We start from the raw sequence: 17,201 nt of genomic DNA, 5'->3' as shown, positions 1-17,201 counted from the left end.
TGAGTGACCAGACACATCTGATAGTAATTGTTTAACTCATCCATCCTTTTAACACAGTCTTCAATGCATAATAAGAACCATTTCTAACTTTGGTGCAAAGTCATAAATTCTGAAGAGATGTCTCTCACCCCTTGAGATTCGATAAAATTTGAACCAAACAAATAATGCTGGGGGGCAATATAATTGACTCCACCCTCTCTTCAGAATTTACGACTTTGCATCAAAGATAGAAATGGTTCTTATGCATTGAAGACTGTGTTTTTGGATTTGTTTGTTCCACATTCCTGGTGAGAATATGAAGACAGTGTAATAGAAAGGTATCAGCTATTAGTTTCAGTAATCTTTTTTCAGTGAAATTTGGACAAGTAACTGAAATATAATGGAATTTCAAATAAGATTTTCTTTCAGTTATTTCTTTGGTTTATTTCAGAAATTCACCATGCATCCTGGAAGCACCCCTCACAATGTGAGTGGTGTGCTGAGCTTCCAGCAAGCCACATCTACCAACCTCCAATTGGCAAGCAGCACACAAAGACATCCATTACATGGAGGAATATCCAAAGGTAGACGTATTCTCAATCTGTTTTGTTTCTTTCTCAAAGAAGATTCTTTTTTTCTTTTCTTTTTTGTTAGGTCTAATACCCCTCTCCCCCACCATTTCCTCCTCCTAGTTTTTAGATGTCTTGGCTTTGGGTGACTCCACCCTTTTCACCACCACCACCACCATCATCAGGTCTTTGAGTACCTTCTCATGTCAATTACTCTCTAACAATCATTTTGACTAGATTCACAACTCCCATTTGTTCCTTTTTTTTTTTGCAGAGCTACTTCACAACCCCACAAGAGCTGGCAGAATTGTTAGCATGCCAGGCAAAATGCTTTGTTGCAATTTGTTTGTCTTTATAATGTTCTAAGTTCAAATTCTGCTCAGGTTGATTTTTCCTTTCATTCATTGATAAAATAAGTGTCATTGACTATCCCCTCCCCCTTCCCTGCAAAATTCAGGCCTTGTGCCTATAATAAAAAGGGTTATTATTATTATTGTCTGTTTTTGTTTTTCAGATGGTAAAGTCTGTTGGCTCTACAGTGGCTCCATACTTGAGGTGGTATCTTGTAACACAAGGAATTGCCTGGCAGCTTGGAATTTCGGTAATTTCTCTCATGATGCTGAAACCATTGTTCAATGTGTGAGTGAATTCTGGACTGGTGATTCTTTGAAACTGATGGTTGGTTTGAAAACCAGTTCTACCAGCAGTAATGGTCTGCTGTGTGTGCTCCATATTGGCCTCTCAAAAGTGGTAAAAGCTATTGAAATCCCTTTCCCGGTAAGTTCCTTTTTTAGTTTCTTCAATTTGTAGGATCTCGTAGATAAGATACAAGATAATGCATGATTCATTCAGAATAATTTGAATAAATAAGTATTACATTTGGTAAGAGTAATCTGAAGGGTTAGGGGAATGGGCTAGAGTTGATTTAATCAACCTCAGTACATCACTGGTACTTATTAGGCTTTCAAGGCTGAGAGAGAAAGCTAATCTCCCTTGGATTTTTGACTCTGGGCATAAAGGAGTGCAATTAAGTATTGATTTTAAATGTTGGCAAAAGGCCAGTAATTTCGAGGTGGGGAGGGGGTAAGTTGATTACGTTGAGCCCCAGTGCTCAACTGGTACTTATTTTATTGACCCCCAAAAGGATGAAAGGCAAGGTCAACCATGACTGAATTTGAACTCATAACGTGTTGACTAATGAAATGCTGCTAAGCGTTTCTCCCAGCATTCTAACGATTCTGTTTGCTTGCTTCCTTGATCCAACTAAACATTGCTCAGCATTTTAGCATTACTGATTCTGTCAGTATCCAATAATAATTTAGATTTTGGCACACAAGACCAGCAATTCCAGGTAAGGGGACCAATTGATTACATTGACCCTCACCCCTGTGCCCAACTGGTACTTGTTTTACCAGCCTCAAAAAGGATGAAAAGCAAAGTCAACCTCAGTGGAATTTGAACTCAGAATGTGTTTGTGTAGACTTTATAGCTGCCTGGTCAGAGGCAATGCTCTCCCATCGATTCAGACATGTCTTTTAATAAAACCTCATTGGCTTTGTTTCAATTTTCAGGTTACAAGTGTTGAATGTGTAACGAGTTTACTTGGTAACGACTTCCTTGTTTGGTCGTTCAGTGAACAACTCAGTTGTTTTTATGGCATCATTGCTGCCGGAACCGAAGGTGGACATGTTTATTTAATTGGTTAGTTTTCATGGATTTACTTTTTCCTTCATTTACAAACTTCAAATTCTAATCATTCTACAGTTTTTCCTTTCTTTTTTTTTAAGCTGTTTTATGTCCTTGGATCATGGTGGTTCTTTAGCCCAAGGTCAGCTCCATTTAATCCCACCTGTATCCAAATGCATTCCTGTCCTTTATTGAGGACACAGTGTATCTAGGACTACAACATACAGTGTTAACTTCCTTTTCTTTAAGATGATATAATGTGATTTGAGTAAGAGTTACCTTCTTTCTTTAGCACCTCAACCTCACACTCCTCTCCCTCTCTCTCTCTACCTACCTCTCCCTCTTTGTCTATCTGTTTCTTTCTGTCTTCACTCTGTCTCTCTCTTTTCCTCTATCTCTCTCTGTCTGTCTCTCTTTCCCTCAAAGTCAAATTCTTCTAATAAAAGCCATTTTCTTCCAGATATGTGTTTGGATACTTATGATTTGTCTGATGAGACATTCCCCAACAGTTTGTATTACATCACACCTGAAACAGATGCTGTACAGGCCCGACATGAAGCACTTTCTCAAAGACAGGTCCTCTCTATGGAATTGGGGAGTAAGTTGGCTTTTTTTCTATTCGTTTACCTTCCCCCATCCTTCCCCCTCCCAGCCCACTTTCATCTCTTTCACTCTCAAATCAAGAAATGCAGCTAGCTTCCAAAAACCTCATCTTTTATTCAACAATCATATTTTTGACCCAGGTCAATTTTTTTTTTGTAGCTTCATGCATCTCGTACACTCTCACTTAATATATGAATGTGTGTATGTGTGTGTGTGTGTGTATATATATATATATATATATATATATATATATATATAGTCACCTTTGGATGTGCATGTATAATAGTGTAAGCATCTTGAGAGAAAAGGTGGACATTTTGATGTCCTTCCTGACGTCAACCACTTTACAGAGTGGACTGGGGGCTTTTTATGTGGCACCAACACCAACAGGGTCACCAAGTAACTTGCAAGACAAAACCCCTTCAGCTGGCGGGGGGGGCATAGTATTGAGGTGGAAACTTGGTGCCAGTTGATGAAAATTTCATTACAGTCATTTGTGAATTAATTGTAACTTTTTCTCTTTTCTCTTCTTTTAATATATTTCCTTCATTTTCTTTTTCTTTCTTTTTTGTGTCTTTCAGCTGAGGCTTTTAGTGCTGATGACATGTTTAATTACCAAGGGAATGATGAAGACGTTGTCAAGCAATTCAGTACAGGTGGGTTGGTGTTGTGCTTCTTTCTTCTCCTCCTTCCTTCTTCCTCATTGCTTTCTTTTGTCTTCTTCCAGTTCCTCCTCCTCCTCGTGTTCTTTCCTCTCTGGCTCTCTGTCTTCTTGCTCCTCCCCCTTCCATCTCACTCTCACACCTATATTTTCATGGAGATGATGGTGGTTGCTTAACCATTTAACATTTAAACTGGCCATATCCATCCCAAATATTCTATTTGTTTCTATGTTCAAACCAGACAAATCCTGCCTCTCACACCTACCCTACAATGTCATTCTAAAAATAAACACTCACATCATGGAAATCTCAATGCTATGACATATTCCTGATTAGAGTAATCTGGATGTGAAAGGATTAACCCCAAAGCCATCCTGATCCTGCATATCCTTCGTCAGACATTCCAGTTGTGACCCATTTTTTTCAAACTATTTAAGATATAAAATGTGATTTGTAAAAGGTTTGGTTGTTATTTCCAGCATGTTGTATAACCACATATTGACTTGTTATCATTTGATGATGATGATGATGTTTCTTTCTTTCAGATGATATATGTGTAACTTGTCTCAAATATATGTCGCGCAATGGCCTCTTGGCAGTTGGTTTTAGTTTTGGATGTTTCCAGTTGTGGCGGCTTGCAGTACCATTCTTAGAGTAAGTATCTCTCTGGAATGCTCTCTCTCTCCATCTCTCTCTCTCTCCCCCTCTTTCCCTACTACTTCATGTCCGTATTAGGGTTAAAGGAGAAAAACTTCATCCCAAGTCATGGACTCATAAGGCAAGTGTTCCTTTTTCTGTGGTGTATATATTCCCCTCCATAGATGGGACACCACTTTGTTGCAGAGTTACCTTTGCGAGCAAGCCGACTGGAGCAGCGTGAAATGAAGTGTTTTGCTCAAGAACACATCTCATAACCCAGTCCAAGAACAAAAGAGGTTGAGGCTGTTCTTTAAATTATATTTCAATCTCCATGTATGTAGATATATGTGTGTGTGGACTGGGATTTGTGGCAATTTGCTCTACTTGGGAAGACATGTCAAGCCAAGTGAAATCGCTGTCATCCACTTTACAAGTGCTGGTGCTGCATGATTGCACCTGTGCCAGTGACATGTAAAAGGCACCCAGCACACTCTTGGTGTGGTTGGTGTTAGGAAGAGCATCCAACCATAGAAACTGTGCTCAGATGATTTTTGAAATGTTTTTTTTTTTTTTGTATTAAAATATTTGTTATTCTATTAAATATGCGATATATATAATTTCTCTGACTATCCTGGAAACATTTGATGGCACCCAGACTGCATGGAACCCATCAAGTTTGAGATTGCATTGTTAAACTAATATGGACCCTCAAGTAGGCATTACCCTGCTCCCTGCTTTCAATAAATTTTAAAGCTGTAAATGTTTAAAATTTGCATAAATTATTTTCCTTCATGATTTCCTCTACAGATCTGTTCCCAATCCTTTCCATTTTCAGATACAGTAGCCACATAGATGACTCTGGAGATGTACCCATAACACATATTGCTTACCAAGAGCCAGAAAACGATCCAAAGTTTTTCACTTACATTTGGGTCGCCCGTGGACTCCAAGTTTTCGCTTCTGAGTGAGTAAGACTAGTTTTATTAATTGACTTTGCCTTTCATCCTTTCGGGGTCAATAAAATAAGTACCAGTTACGCACTGGGGTCAGTGTAATCGACCAGCCCCCTCCCTCAAAATTTCAGGCTTTGTGCCTAGAGTAGAAAGGATTCTTATTATTAATAAATTGGCAGAATTGTTAGAGCATGAGAAAAGTGCCTTGCAGTATTATTTTGGCTCTTTGGAACATGATGCTCCAGCATGGTCATAGTCCAGTAAAAGTATTATATAAAGTGCCAGTGGCATGTAAAAAGCACTGTCTGAATGTGATCAATGCCAGGCCTTTTGTTATAAATGCAAAACGACAACATACAAGAATCGACGTAGGCTTAAATAATCAACTGCGATATGGCAAGGGATTACTGTATATCAATGATATATATGACAGCCTCTATACAGCTACTCTATTTAGCATTGTATGAGTTAGAACCTCTAAACTTTACTTCTCAACCTGTTTTCTTTTTGTTTTTGTTTTCCCAGCAATGGTTATGTGGCAAATATTTCTCTCTACCAACTCACTTTTAACAAGAGGATATGGCAAGCCAATGAGGAGTATTTCTATGAAGTGAGTGGCAAATTTCTCCACATTTTCTCACACGTAATCAACTAACCCCCTCCCCCCAAATTTCAGGTCTTGTGCCTTTAGTAGAAAGGATTATTATTATTATAAGATAAAGACTGTTTTTGTTTGTTTGTTTTAGGAGATGACCTCTATTGGAATACGCTTGGAACATGACCTTTCCTGTGATCCTTTGATGCCCTCAAAGACATTTTCGAGTAATGTGATCAGTTGCTTTACCCTGGAAGATCCAAACTTTGTCCCCTCCCGAATCTTTGATGAAAGCCACGAAGAAGGTAAGAGTTGTCTTGTAGTTGGACGGTTTTTAATAATTGTTGTTGATGCTGTTATTGTTTTGTTTTGGGTCAGCTCTAATCAGCCTGATTTAATCAACAGCCTTGACCATCTCAACATGTAAAAAAATTCTCTTTTTAATGTCTAATGATGTATTTTGGATGTATTTGAAACAGGAAGACTGCCATAGAGCCAGGAGGGGTGGTGTCATGTGGGTTGGTATGATGAGGGTTAACATTGGGTAAACCAGAACCCCCCACATCTGCTGAAAGTCTACATCAAAGCTTTGAGATTTTGATGAGGTAACTGTAAATTCTTAGAATGACATTGTAGGGTAGGTGTGAAGAGCTGGATCTGAATGGTTTGAAGGAAAGAGACATGCAAAGTGTATGATGTCCAGCTTAATAGAATAGTGAGTTTTATAGAGGAGTTAGTCTTCTCCTAGAAGGATGCCTTGACAATGAATAGGGGTTGCTTGTTCCCATTGGGCTTTTTTAAAAGTAAACCAGAACTGTAAATTTCTCTTCAATAAAATCAAACCCTGCAAGCATGAAAATCCTAATTAATCAACTGAAAATGAATTTTTCTTTTCAGTTTGTTCCAGTCCTGACTTAAGCCTCAGTGTATTTGTGTGGAAGGCAATTGATGGCTCCAAGAATGGTACCACATCATACCATCTGAGTATATTCGATATGAATCGATGGTACCATTTACAAATGCCTTCTACCCTCAGGTAGCAGCTCTAATTTTTTTAAATCTTTTTTTTTTATTTCAAATTTTTCTTTTTAGTTTTTTAAAAATTCTTTTTCAATTTTCTTCATATTTACATTGTATTTTTCTTTCCATTCTTTTATTCGTTCTCTTTTCATCTTTTTTCTTATTCTTTTCTTTCACTTTTCCAAATTTCATTCTTTTTGTTATTCTACATTTTTTTCCATTTTATTTTATAATTTTCTCTTTTTTTCTGTTTTACATTTTTTTTCTCATTTCACTTTTTCCTTTTGCATTTTCTTTCCTTTTTTTCTATCTTTTTCCTTCATTCTTTTTTCTTTTCCTCCTCTTTTTTTATCTTTCCTTTCACCAAATTTTTCTTCCAATTATTTCTTATTCCATTCTTTTCCCTTCATTTCTTTCTTCTTTATTAATCTCTCTTTTCTTTCTTCTTTATTAATCTCTCTTTTCTTTCTATTTCTTTTTCACCTTTTCTTAAATTCTTTCCTTTCACATTTTTCTATTTTCTTGATTTTTCTTTTCTTTTTATCACTTATTTTTGTAAATATTTTTTTGTTTTCTCTCAATGTTTTTTTTTTTTCTTTTCGTCCTTGATCAATCTTTCTGCAGGACTTTACGTAGCTCTGGTGTTTGTCCCTTCATGGCCTTTTGTTCCCTTGATGAAGTTGTTGACTCTACAGTTGATGATGAGCTTCTGGTAAGTGCTGCTGATGCAGTGTTCACTGCTTCCTGTAATCTGGGGCAGAATCAGTAGAGCATCAGATGAAATATCTTGTGTTATCTGGTTATGTTCCTTCAACTTCAAGTTCATTTTGCCTCTTCTCCTTCTGCAGTCAATAAAAATATGTAGGGGCTGGACAAATGTGATTGACTCCATCTTAGATAGTGGTTCTCTAGTATGATCACAGTCTAATGAGTGAAAACAGAATCTATGCACCTATTTATACAGCTGGTGCACATAATTATCAACTCTTAACTTGCTGTATTTCTAGCGAGTATCTCCTACAAAGCTCTTATATTGACTAATACACCTAGATTCTGGTGCCCAGTGGACACTCTATCTCTTTCATACATATTTTTTGTATTGGAGCAAATAATATTTCCTGCTGGACGCACCCTGCTTAATGCTAAGCCCCGAAATGTGAAGGAAGCATTGAGGCTTGTGTTTTTTGTCCTGTGCCCTCAGTTCTTGAATTTCACAGTCATCATAGGGGTTGGGGGCTCAGCTATGTTTTGGGGTGTTGTCTGTATGGCGGAGAACACAGGCATGGCTGTGTGGGTAAGAAGTTTGCATTGCAACCATGTGGGCTTGGGTTCAGTCCCATTGCATGGTACCTTTGGCAAGTGTCTTCTACTCTGGCTTTGACTAGATCAAAGCCTTGTGGATGGATTTAGTTGACAGAAACAGAAAGGAGCTCATTTCGTGTGTTTGTATCTTCTTGACTTGAGATAATGAGCTGATAGTATATTAATGTCACCATCCTTCAAGCAATGCTGTTTGCAGTGTTCCATGAAAACATGTCTGGCCATTGACCTGTTCATGTCCAAAGTACTAAGGGAAATAGTATCTTACTTGTAAAAAGGTGAGGGTTGGTGACAGGTAGAGCTCCAGTTGCAGAAGTCTCATCTCACCTAGAGAGGACAAGTAGATGCGAAATGTTGATGATGGATTAAATAGTGGTGAGGGTGAAGACTTTGATAAAATATGAAGAATTTGATTAGAAGATTATTTTTGAAATTTGGTTCCACTTATGAAAGAATTTTATCCTTTTTCCTTGTAGACTATTTATATAAACCCATCAACGGTTCGGAAATTTCTTTGTGACCCCCTGGCTGCACAAGAACAGTTTTTCTACCCTGCATCTCTTCAGTTTGGTGAGTATGGTTTAAATTTTACTCTCATTCCTTCAACTAATGATAAGATATGAGAGAGGAAGAGTTATTGATATATATATATAGATATATATATACATATATATATATATATATACATATATATAAATGTTTTTTTTTTCTGTTCAGTGATAACGAAAACAGTTCTACATTAATCTGATGGGTTACTCTATACTTTTCTAGAGTACAAATTCATTATTCTTAAACAAGAATATTATTGATAGTGACTTTGAAGTTTTGGCCAGCTAAGCCATTATTAGAGTGCAATGTATTGAAGTTATTCGTTTTATACAGTGTCTGTTGAGAAAAAATTTTTCTGGAGTTTGTAGCAGTTGAATGGTAATTCGGTGGGAGGGATGGGCTGTGATGGAGAGGTGTTGTGGAGAAATTTTGTGCCAAAATTCTGGCTAATATTTTCTCATGTTTTGCAGATGTTCTTTGTCTGATGGAAAGTGGTTTACTCGGTGCGAAATACCTTGGAATGCAGCGTCAGGTATCTTTGGTTTCTTATTTCTTATACCATTTCGTGTGTGTGTGTGTGGCTGTGTGGTAAGAAGTTTGCTTCCCAACCACATGGTTCCGGGTTTGGTCCCACAGTGTGGCACCTTAGAAGACAGTAGATTTGATAGATGGAAACTGATAGATGGAAACTGAAAGAATCCCATCATGTATATATGTGTATGTATGTGTGTGTGCGTGCGTGCATCTCTGTGTATGTCTTCCACTAACATCTGACAACCAGTGATAGTGTATTTATGCCTCTGTAACTTAGCAGTTTGGCAAAAGGGACTGATATAATAAATAGCAGGCTTTAAAAAAAAAAGTAGTCCTGGGATTGATTTGTTTCCTTCAAGGCTATGTCACAGTCCAATGACTGACATCAGTAAAAGAACTATACATAGGAACAAACATGAGTTCAATATAATTTGAGGGAGATTCTGCTGCTATTTCTGATAAGCACCTACACAAAGATTGTCTCATTTATCAATCACCAGCTAAACAAAAATGTGTAAAAGAAAAAAAAAAAATGTTTTATGTTTTAAAAACCAGTTTTTTGTTTGTTTTGTTCTTGTTTTTTGAGAACAATTTCTTTGTCCCTTTCCTTTCAGCAGCACCCCTCTCCAAGTCTAACACCCACTTCCTCCTTCGTGTGGTATATTTATAATTTAAAGCTCTATTTTCTTCCTTGTGTATCCAGGTTTTGAACACCATCCAGAAGTTGGGTCCTTCCTGTTTGATCGAACCAACTGAAATATACAAAATGTGTTTGTTTGTTGGTTTAGTCCATCGATCCCAGGAGAACGCCCCACAGAGTTTCTCGATTGTGGTAAGGACTGCTTTCATCCATTTTCTACAACATTCACACCTATCCACTCCTCAAACCATTTTAAGGCTTCAGTTATAGAATATCAGCTTTTTGTGGGGTAATTATTCAGCTTGGTGGAGTTACAAGGTCTTGGTCAGTTGTGAACTTAAATTAGAATCATTCCATGTCGTCCTCGCCCCCCCCCCCCCCACTTAACCAGGGCTGCAATCTAAGTAAAACAGAGATTTAGTTACTGTTCGCCAAAAAATTGGTTGAAGATTCTATTTCATTGTGTTGAATTTTTTTTTTCCCTTTCTATTTTTGTAGGGTTTCCAGAGAGAAGCTTTGCTTTCTTTGTGCCTGGAGCACCACATGGTAAACGTGACCCTGAAATGTATTGATGAATGGGCTGAAGGAGGCAAGTAGGACTTTTAACAAGCAAAATGAATATTTCTCTTGAGAAAGCCATAAAGTTGTAAGGGGAGTTTCCCCTTTTGTCTCCATCAAGGTCTCTTAAAGATAAGGGTCAGAGTTGATTCTGATGAGATTTCACTTATGTAAGAGGGGAAATAGAAAAAGTGCAAAATATTCGACATCTGCATGGTTTCTACAGCTCGATGTTCTTAATGCCAACCACCTTTACACAATGGATAGGGTTTCAGACAACAACTTAATAAGGACAGTTGTTTTATAAGATTCTTTGTTATTTCCAAAATTAATTGGAACCAAGGTGGTGTATTTCAGCAGAAATTGGGTACCAAAAATGGTTTATGAATAATCAGTTATACATTAAGATTTGATTTTTAAATTTAAGCAATTTTGAACCATTTAGCATTCAGATTAATCCATCAAATTAATTATGCATTATGTCATAGCTTTGTGATTTTGATGATGTGATTTCTATGTTTACAATGATATTGTCAGGAGGGTGAGAGAGGCTTGATTTGGCCAGTTTGAACATAAAACAGGTAGAATATTTGGACTGGATATGGCCTGTTTGAATGCTAAAAAGTTAGATGCTTAGGTTATAGCAGCTTTGAGTGTAATTAATTTGAATGTAATTATTAAACAAAATGATCTTTTCTTTCAGAATTCACTGCCCAAAAGTGTACCCTGAAATATTTACTTGATTGGAGTTGGAACAAAGTGGTTCAAATCAAGGAAGCTATAGACAGTAACAGTAAGTGTTTTGACAAGTTCCTGTTAGAATTTGGAATGGAGTTCACCGAAAACAATTTACTTGAATTTCAATTGTTTTTTGCTTGTCCATATTAATTTCCTTGTGAGTGGGTTTGGTAGACAGGAACTGAAAGAAGCGCATCATATACATCAATGTGTATTTGTGTTTGTGCCCCACTACACCACTTGGCAATTGGTGGTGGTAACGCCTGAAACACATAGAAAGGTAAACTGATGAGTATGTTTATTATTTTCACAGCAAAACACTTCTTCGACTGGTCTGGCCTCCCTATAGATGACACATGTATCCAGGGTTTGCACCGATGTCTACAGAAGTTCACCTACTTAGCTCAGATATTCCACAAGTTTATTGCAAGTTCCGTGCCCACCACAGAGAATGGTAAGTCTTCATTTCTTTCTCTTAAAGCATTGTTTTATGTCCAATTTCCTGCACTTGTAAGATTGGAATGGTCTCTTGTTTTTCATGAGGACTTTCTACTGCTATGTTTATGGGAATCAAGTTCCTTCCCATGTCATAAAGACTCATAGGGCTGGCTTCTGTGGCACATATATTCCACCCCTGGATGGGACGATTGTTTTAATTCTGACCAGCCTCAAAGACGAAAGGAACTTAACATTTTGTTCTTGTTTTGTTTTGCAGGGATTGAAGAACTCAAACAGAAACTTGATGCCTTACAACTTCTGTCTCATCACTTGAAAGCTGTGATATGGTTTGTTGAAGCTGGTCTTCTGCCAGAGAATGATGGTGAGTGCCTTTCTTCTTCATCATCATTTAATGTCCATCTTCCATGCTGGCATGGTTGGATGGATTAACAGGAGTTAGCAAGCCAAAAGACTGCACCAAGCTGCAGTCTGTTTTCTCATGGTCTTTATGACTGGATGCCCTTCCTAATGCCAACCACTTTACAGAGTGGACTAATTAATATATTGTTGCATTGTTGTTTTCTTGTCTCAGTTTGCTACTGTTGTATCTAAGTTTATTTAGTCCAACCCATACCAGCATGGAAAATGGACGTTAAAGGAGGATGGTGTTGTCTTAAACCTCTTAAACTGGCATTCCATCTGTTAGGACAGTGAGGGTTCCAGTTGATCCGATCAATGGAACAGCCTGCTGGTGGAATTAACATGCAAGTGGCTGAGCGCTCCACAGACATGCCTACCCTTAATTTAGTTCTCAGGGAGATTTAGTGTGGCACAGAATGGCACAAGTCTGGCCCCATTGAATTACAGAGCATCTCAAAATAAATACAGTAACGAAAGGGTTCAACCTCTTAATACCAACCTGGCTAACATCATTGTAGTGTTCAAATTTAAATTAATATGTCTCATTACTGCATGAATAATGAGGAGGGATTTCATGGCACAGTTTTCTGTTCTCACATTGAAATGTTTTTTTTCTCTTTCTTTTGTTTCAGAATTGGCAAATGATACCCCTGGTCTCTATAAATACCCTCGGTTGAACCTGTTTGAAGAATTCTCAAAACGTCGCACTGAGATAAAGCAATTAAACAGGTAGGAATGTCTTGCTGGATTCTTCTCCAACTCTGATTCAATGGAACACTCCTCCTTCTCCCCTTCCCAGTGAATTTGGATAGTTTTTATGGATTTATTGTAGGCACAGGCATGGCTGTGTGGTAAGAAGTTTACTTCTCAACCACATGGCACCTTGGGCAAGTGTTTTCTATAGCCCTGGGCCAACCAAAGCCTTGTGAGTGGATTTGGTAGATGGAAACTGAAAGAAGCCCATTGTGTTTGTTTGTATATAGAATAAGTCTCAGGCTTAAAAAGTTTTTAAAAATAAGCACTGGGGTTGATTCATTTGACTAAAAATTCAAGGTGGTACTGCAGCATGGCCGCGGTCCAATGACTGATACAAGCAAAAGATGAAAGATAAATATGTGTTGTGTAGCCCCTGTTCAGCTCTGATTCTGCCCAGCAGCAGCAGCCAAATTCAGTTCTTTGATTTTTCTCCCTCCTCACATCCACCACATGAAGTACCCCTTTTTCGTGTCTTTGTTTCTCTCTCATTCTTTCTTTCTTTATCTGAATCTGCCAACATCTTCACCTCTGGCCAGTGACCTCAAGTAATTCTGATATTTGAGCTGGACTTAAACCAGACATTTACTGGGATTCCAACAGTTTCCATCTACCAGTTCCCCTGATGAGGCATTAGTTCACTTGAAGATGAGGTACCCAAGGAATTCTGCAGTGAGATGGAACTCAAGACCAGTGGTTACAAACCAAACTCTATATCTATTCAACTATGCTTATAAAAGTGTTTACAAAATATATTAACCGTTAATTACTGGTATTAATCCTAATTATTTTCTGTCTGTTTCAGTGACCTAAAGCCTAACGAGTTACTAATGATAGACGGTTTAATTGCTAACATGGCACCGTCTGTCTATGATGTCTGGAAACAAGATGGAGGAAATGAATTATACCCACCACCAAGCATAAGTGTAAGTAGAGGGGAGGGAGATGAATTGAACCCTTTTTCAGCTTAACCCCTTTATGTCACCATATCTAGCTTTAGGATACAAAACTCTGCAAACTTTTTCGTTACCATGTTTCTGTTGAAATGCTCAACAGTTTTTGTTTCAATTAATTTCAAAAATAACAAATTTAATAAAATAACTGTCATTATTGATTTGGTGAATGGAACAAATTAAGATGAAATTTTAATGAGAGATTTTAAATGAAAGCACTTTAATAGTGTAAGATTATATCATAGAACCATTTGAGCTGAGTTGATATCAAAAGGGTTAAAATGTTTTTTTAATTTAAATTTTCAATCTTTCTTTCATTTAGTCCTTAACTGTTGTTTTTGCTTGGATTTACTTCAAGGTCCCAAGACATTCCTCCTCACACTTTCCCCCAAAAAGTGGCAAGTTTATTGTTGGTTGTACTGGCCCATGGTGGATTATACTATTAATGGTAATAGTGTAGTTTATTATAGTTGGTAGATTGTAGTTTATGCTGTGGGTGTCGGTAGAATGTAGTTTGTTATACTAAGTTATTGCTACAGTGTTGTCTAGTTACTGTATCTAACTTCAGCATATCCAAGACGAAATGAGCACAAGGGGCAAAATGGGTTTAGGGGAGGCCTAACTTCACAAAGAGGAGGATCCTGGGTGATTTTTTTTTTTCTTGTTTTTCCTCCAAAATGGTAATTTTTGTCTGTTTTTCCTTTGTTTCAGGCATTACTCTATATCTACCTCCTGGAAGATGTTTCATTGATCACCAAACATTGTGTAGTTGGATATTTCTTTTTAGATTTAGCCTCACTGGGAGTGGAAGACAACTCAAAGGTTCGTAGTTTGTGGTTTGTTTATGGATCTTGACATAGTGTAGAGGTAGATATTGGTTTTAAATTTTGGCACCAGGCAAGCCATTTTGAGGGTTAGGGGTCTAGTCAATTGCACTCAGAATGTAAAGATGGACAAAATGTTGCTACACATTTTGCTTGGAATGCTAACAATTCTGCCAGTTCGCAGACTGGAGTTTCAAGTTTTGACACAAAACCAGCAATCTTGTGGGGAGTGGATTGCATCAACTCCAGTCTCCAGCTGCTACCCCTTTTATCAGCCCTGAAAGGAGGGAAGGCAAAGTCAACCTTGATAGAATTTGAACTCAGAACGTAAAGATGGACAAAATGCGGATTTTGCCAGCTCACCGCTGTAGTCTTAGTTGCAAATGTTGTAAGCACACACACACACACACACACACACACACACACACACACACGTGTTTGTTTAGAGTTATTTATTCTGTATTAGAAACCACAAACTGTGATTACTTTCTTCATTGATTTCTCTCTTCTCTGCTCTTTCAGTTGGCTGCTAAAGTAACTGCTTTCTCTCAGATCTTCTCCATACCAACAGAAACCATGAACCTTATTACAGGATTCTGGTTTCTTGACCACAAGGACTTTGAGGTAAATTCACAATTTCTACCATTCATACATTGCTAGATTAATTGGTTTACAGCGTAGAGCATTGGGCTAACTAGCCATACTTATATTGTGCTGGGCTAACAGCATTGAAGTGGATATAGCATTGGGTTATGGGAAATGGGTGCTAAATGATGATAGTCATATTTTCAGTAGTTGCAGCCCGTTTTATAATTTCAAGGATAGTCTGAAGTGAGTTGGTTCACAGCTCAGGTGAAAGAGAGGCAAGGTGAAGAAATTGTTCTTGAAATGGAAACTGAATTGGAATATTTCTGTCATTTCAGGTTGCTTTCTACTCTTTGGTAAAATCCTCTGTTTTTGGCCAATGGCAGCATCGACAAGTGATAAAATCTCTCTTGTATCAAGAAGAATATAAACTGGCCCTACAGTACCTGGCTGTTAAAAAGCCTCCTCTGTCGTCTCCAGAGGAAATCAAACTAAAGCTGACTACGTTTCTGTTCAATGGGTAAGTCTGTTTCATCCTGTCTAATCATTATTCTCATTATGTCGGTGTCACACAAATGGCACCTGTGCTGGTGGCACGTAAAAGAACCCGTTACACTCTTGGACCTGTGACTGAAAGTGTTAAATTATTAGTTTTATCTTTTACAAACATTAATGTTGAAATTTTCTTATTGGGTTTGATGGGTTTGTTTAAAATTGTTTTTTTTTTGTTATTTTGTCAGAATGACAGCCCAAGCTGTTGAATTCTATCGTTCTTGTTGTAACCAAACAAATGCTGAAGACCTCATCAGTCACATCTTCCTTGGCTGCCAACAAAGTGAGTGCTTTCAGGAGCTTCTTTCCATTGATTTTTCCTCCTTTCTTTTTATTAGACACTATCTGCTAGAAATAGTAGCCAAGTCTCCTTAATATAATACCCTACCACCTTAAAAACAGGAAGGGTACATTCAATAATCTTTTCTACTCTAGGCATAAGGCCCAAAATTTTTGGAGAGGGGGCCAGTTGATTAGATCGACTCCAGTACACAACTGGTACTTAATTTATCGACCCTGAAAGGATAAGTCGACCTCGGCAGAATTTGAACTCAGAACGTAAAGACAGACGAAATACCTCTAAGCATTTCGCTCACCATGCTAACGTTTCTGCCAGCTTGTTGCCTTAGGGGACATTCAATAATGCAGTCTTGTCTACACTGCCTGATTATAAGATGGGAAGCTTCTATACTTAATTGTACTTGTGATGGCATTCACCTGGGGTGGATGGGACTGGCTCCCATTAATGGGTTCACCATGTTCCTCATGAATGCTGATCTTACTTGATGTTTGGCCCCATCATTCCAGCAGTCAGAGTCGAGCTCCTGCCTCTGGCTCAGAATTCCAGCTTACAAATTTGACCAATGCCTCACTGGGAGAGCAAGCATGTCAGATCACGTGGATGCCATTTGCCTTAATTGTCATTCACGGTTGAGGGGTAGACTTCATGTGCAGCTATTATGAAACCAAGCATTTGATATCATTATTTAATTTCTTATCCAGTAAGGATCACATCATTGAAATCTCAAAGCTATGAGATAATCCATGATTAATTGAAAACAATGTGAATAAATGAGGCTTACATTTGACAGAGTAATCTGAATGCTAAAGGCTTGAATTACATAGATTCCTGGCAAATGAGGTTGGGTGGAGGTTGGTGAGGTGTTGCAATGATGATGAGAATTAAATGACCTGATATCATCTAAGCGATGTTGATCAGGAGATGATCGCTTTAATCTTCTCTCTGAGCAATTAACAACAGGTTTTGTTGATTGATTGGAACCCTGTTCTGGTTAAAGACTGACACTTCTTGCACGGGTAGGATTGACTGAGTTGATACTAGTTTATTATTCTTTATTTTATCAGGGAAAATCATGGGTCAACTAGTGAAGCTGCCACTGACTGAGGCTGAAGAGAAGTGGTTGGAGAACTACCTAATGACTAGTCCAGAGTTAAATTCCAAAGAGGCGTTAGTTGTGTATTATCTGCAACGGGCCCGCTATGTTGATGCTATAAGACTCAATGAGAAATTGAAATCCAAAGACATGGTATGTATATTTGTTTGTTTGTGTGTCTGTCCCTTCCTGTCTTGTTCCATATCTGTGAGACTTGGACACTATGTGGGGCCTTTA

General features: G+C 37.9%; 1 protein-coding gene and 1 non-coding gene across 6 annotated transcripts in view; both read left to right on the top strand.

Annotated features, from left to right (window-relative positions):
- Window positions 1–17,201, top strand: part of LOC106882116 (uncharacterized) — a 34,773-nt gene that overhangs the window by 4,016 nt on the left and 13,556 nt on the right. For 3 of the 5 annotated variants that reach the window (XM_089342972.1, XM_089342970.1, XM_089342971.1), the window contains exons 2-26: window positions 431–563; window positions 1,063–1,325; window positions 2,120–2,249; window positions 2,695–2,832; window positions 3,419–3,493; window positions 4,045–4,153; window positions 4,974–5,102; window positions 5,617–5,701; window positions 5,838–5,991; window positions 6,584–6,722; window positions 7,331–7,418; window positions 8,503–8,596; window positions 9,046–9,107; window positions 9,813–9,941; window positions 10,248–10,338; window positions 11,011–11,100; window positions 11,359–11,499; window positions 11,761–11,865; window positions 12,536–12,632; window positions 13,462–13,582; window positions 14,321–14,431; window positions 14,956–15,057; window positions 15,357–15,538; window positions 15,759–15,853; window positions 16,936–17,117. In XM_089342972.1, the coding sequence (XP_089199098.1) occupies window positions 440–563; window positions 1,063–1,325; window positions 2,120–2,249; window positions 2,695–2,832; window positions 3,419–3,493; window positions 4,045–4,153; window positions 4,974–5,102; window positions 5,617–5,701; window positions 5,838–5,991; window positions 6,584–6,722; window positions 7,331–7,418; window positions 8,503–8,596; window positions 9,046–9,107; window positions 9,813–9,941; window positions 10,248–10,338; window positions 11,011–11,100; window positions 11,359–11,499; window positions 11,761–11,865; window positions 12,536–12,632; window positions 13,462–13,582; window positions 14,321–14,431; window positions 14,956–15,057; window positions 15,357–15,538; window positions 15,759–15,853; window positions 16,936–17,117 (3,036 nt within the window). In that variant the 5' untranslated portion in view covers window positions 431–439. The remainder of the gene's footprint in view (window positions 1–430; window positions 564–1,062; window positions 1,326–2,119; window positions 2,250–2,694; window positions 2,833–3,418; window positions 3,494–4,044; window positions 4,154–4,973; window positions 5,103–5,616; window positions 5,702–5,837; window positions 5,992–6,583; window positions 6,723–7,330; window positions 7,419–8,502; window positions 8,597–9,045; window positions 9,108–9,812; window positions 9,942–10,247; window positions 10,339–11,010; window positions 11,101–11,358; window positions 11,500–11,760; window positions 11,866–12,535; window positions 12,633–13,461; window positions 13,583–14,320; window positions 14,432–14,955; window positions 15,058–15,356; window positions 15,539–15,758; window positions 15,854–16,935; window positions 17,118–17,201) is intronic. The other 2 variants (XM_089342974.1, XM_089342973.1) reach the window with 1 other exon arrangement.
- LOC128250940 (Z30 small nucleolar RNA) lies at window positions 16,735–16,821 on the top strand. The gene has a single exon (XR_008266882.1). It is a non-coding gene; the product is annotated as a Z30 small nucleolar RNA (small nucleolar RNA).

The sequence above is a fragment of the Octopus bimaculoides genome, chromosome 26 (assembly GCF_046866305.1).
Source record: "Octopus bimaculoides isolate indiv1 chromosome 26, ASM4686630v1, whole genome shotgun sequence".
Lineage (NCBI taxonomy): Eukaryota > Metazoa > Mollusca > Cephalopoda > Octopoda > Octopodidae > Octopus > Octopus bimaculoides.
Note: the sequence above shows the minus strand (reverse complement) of the source record. Positions and strands in the feature narration are given on the sequence as shown.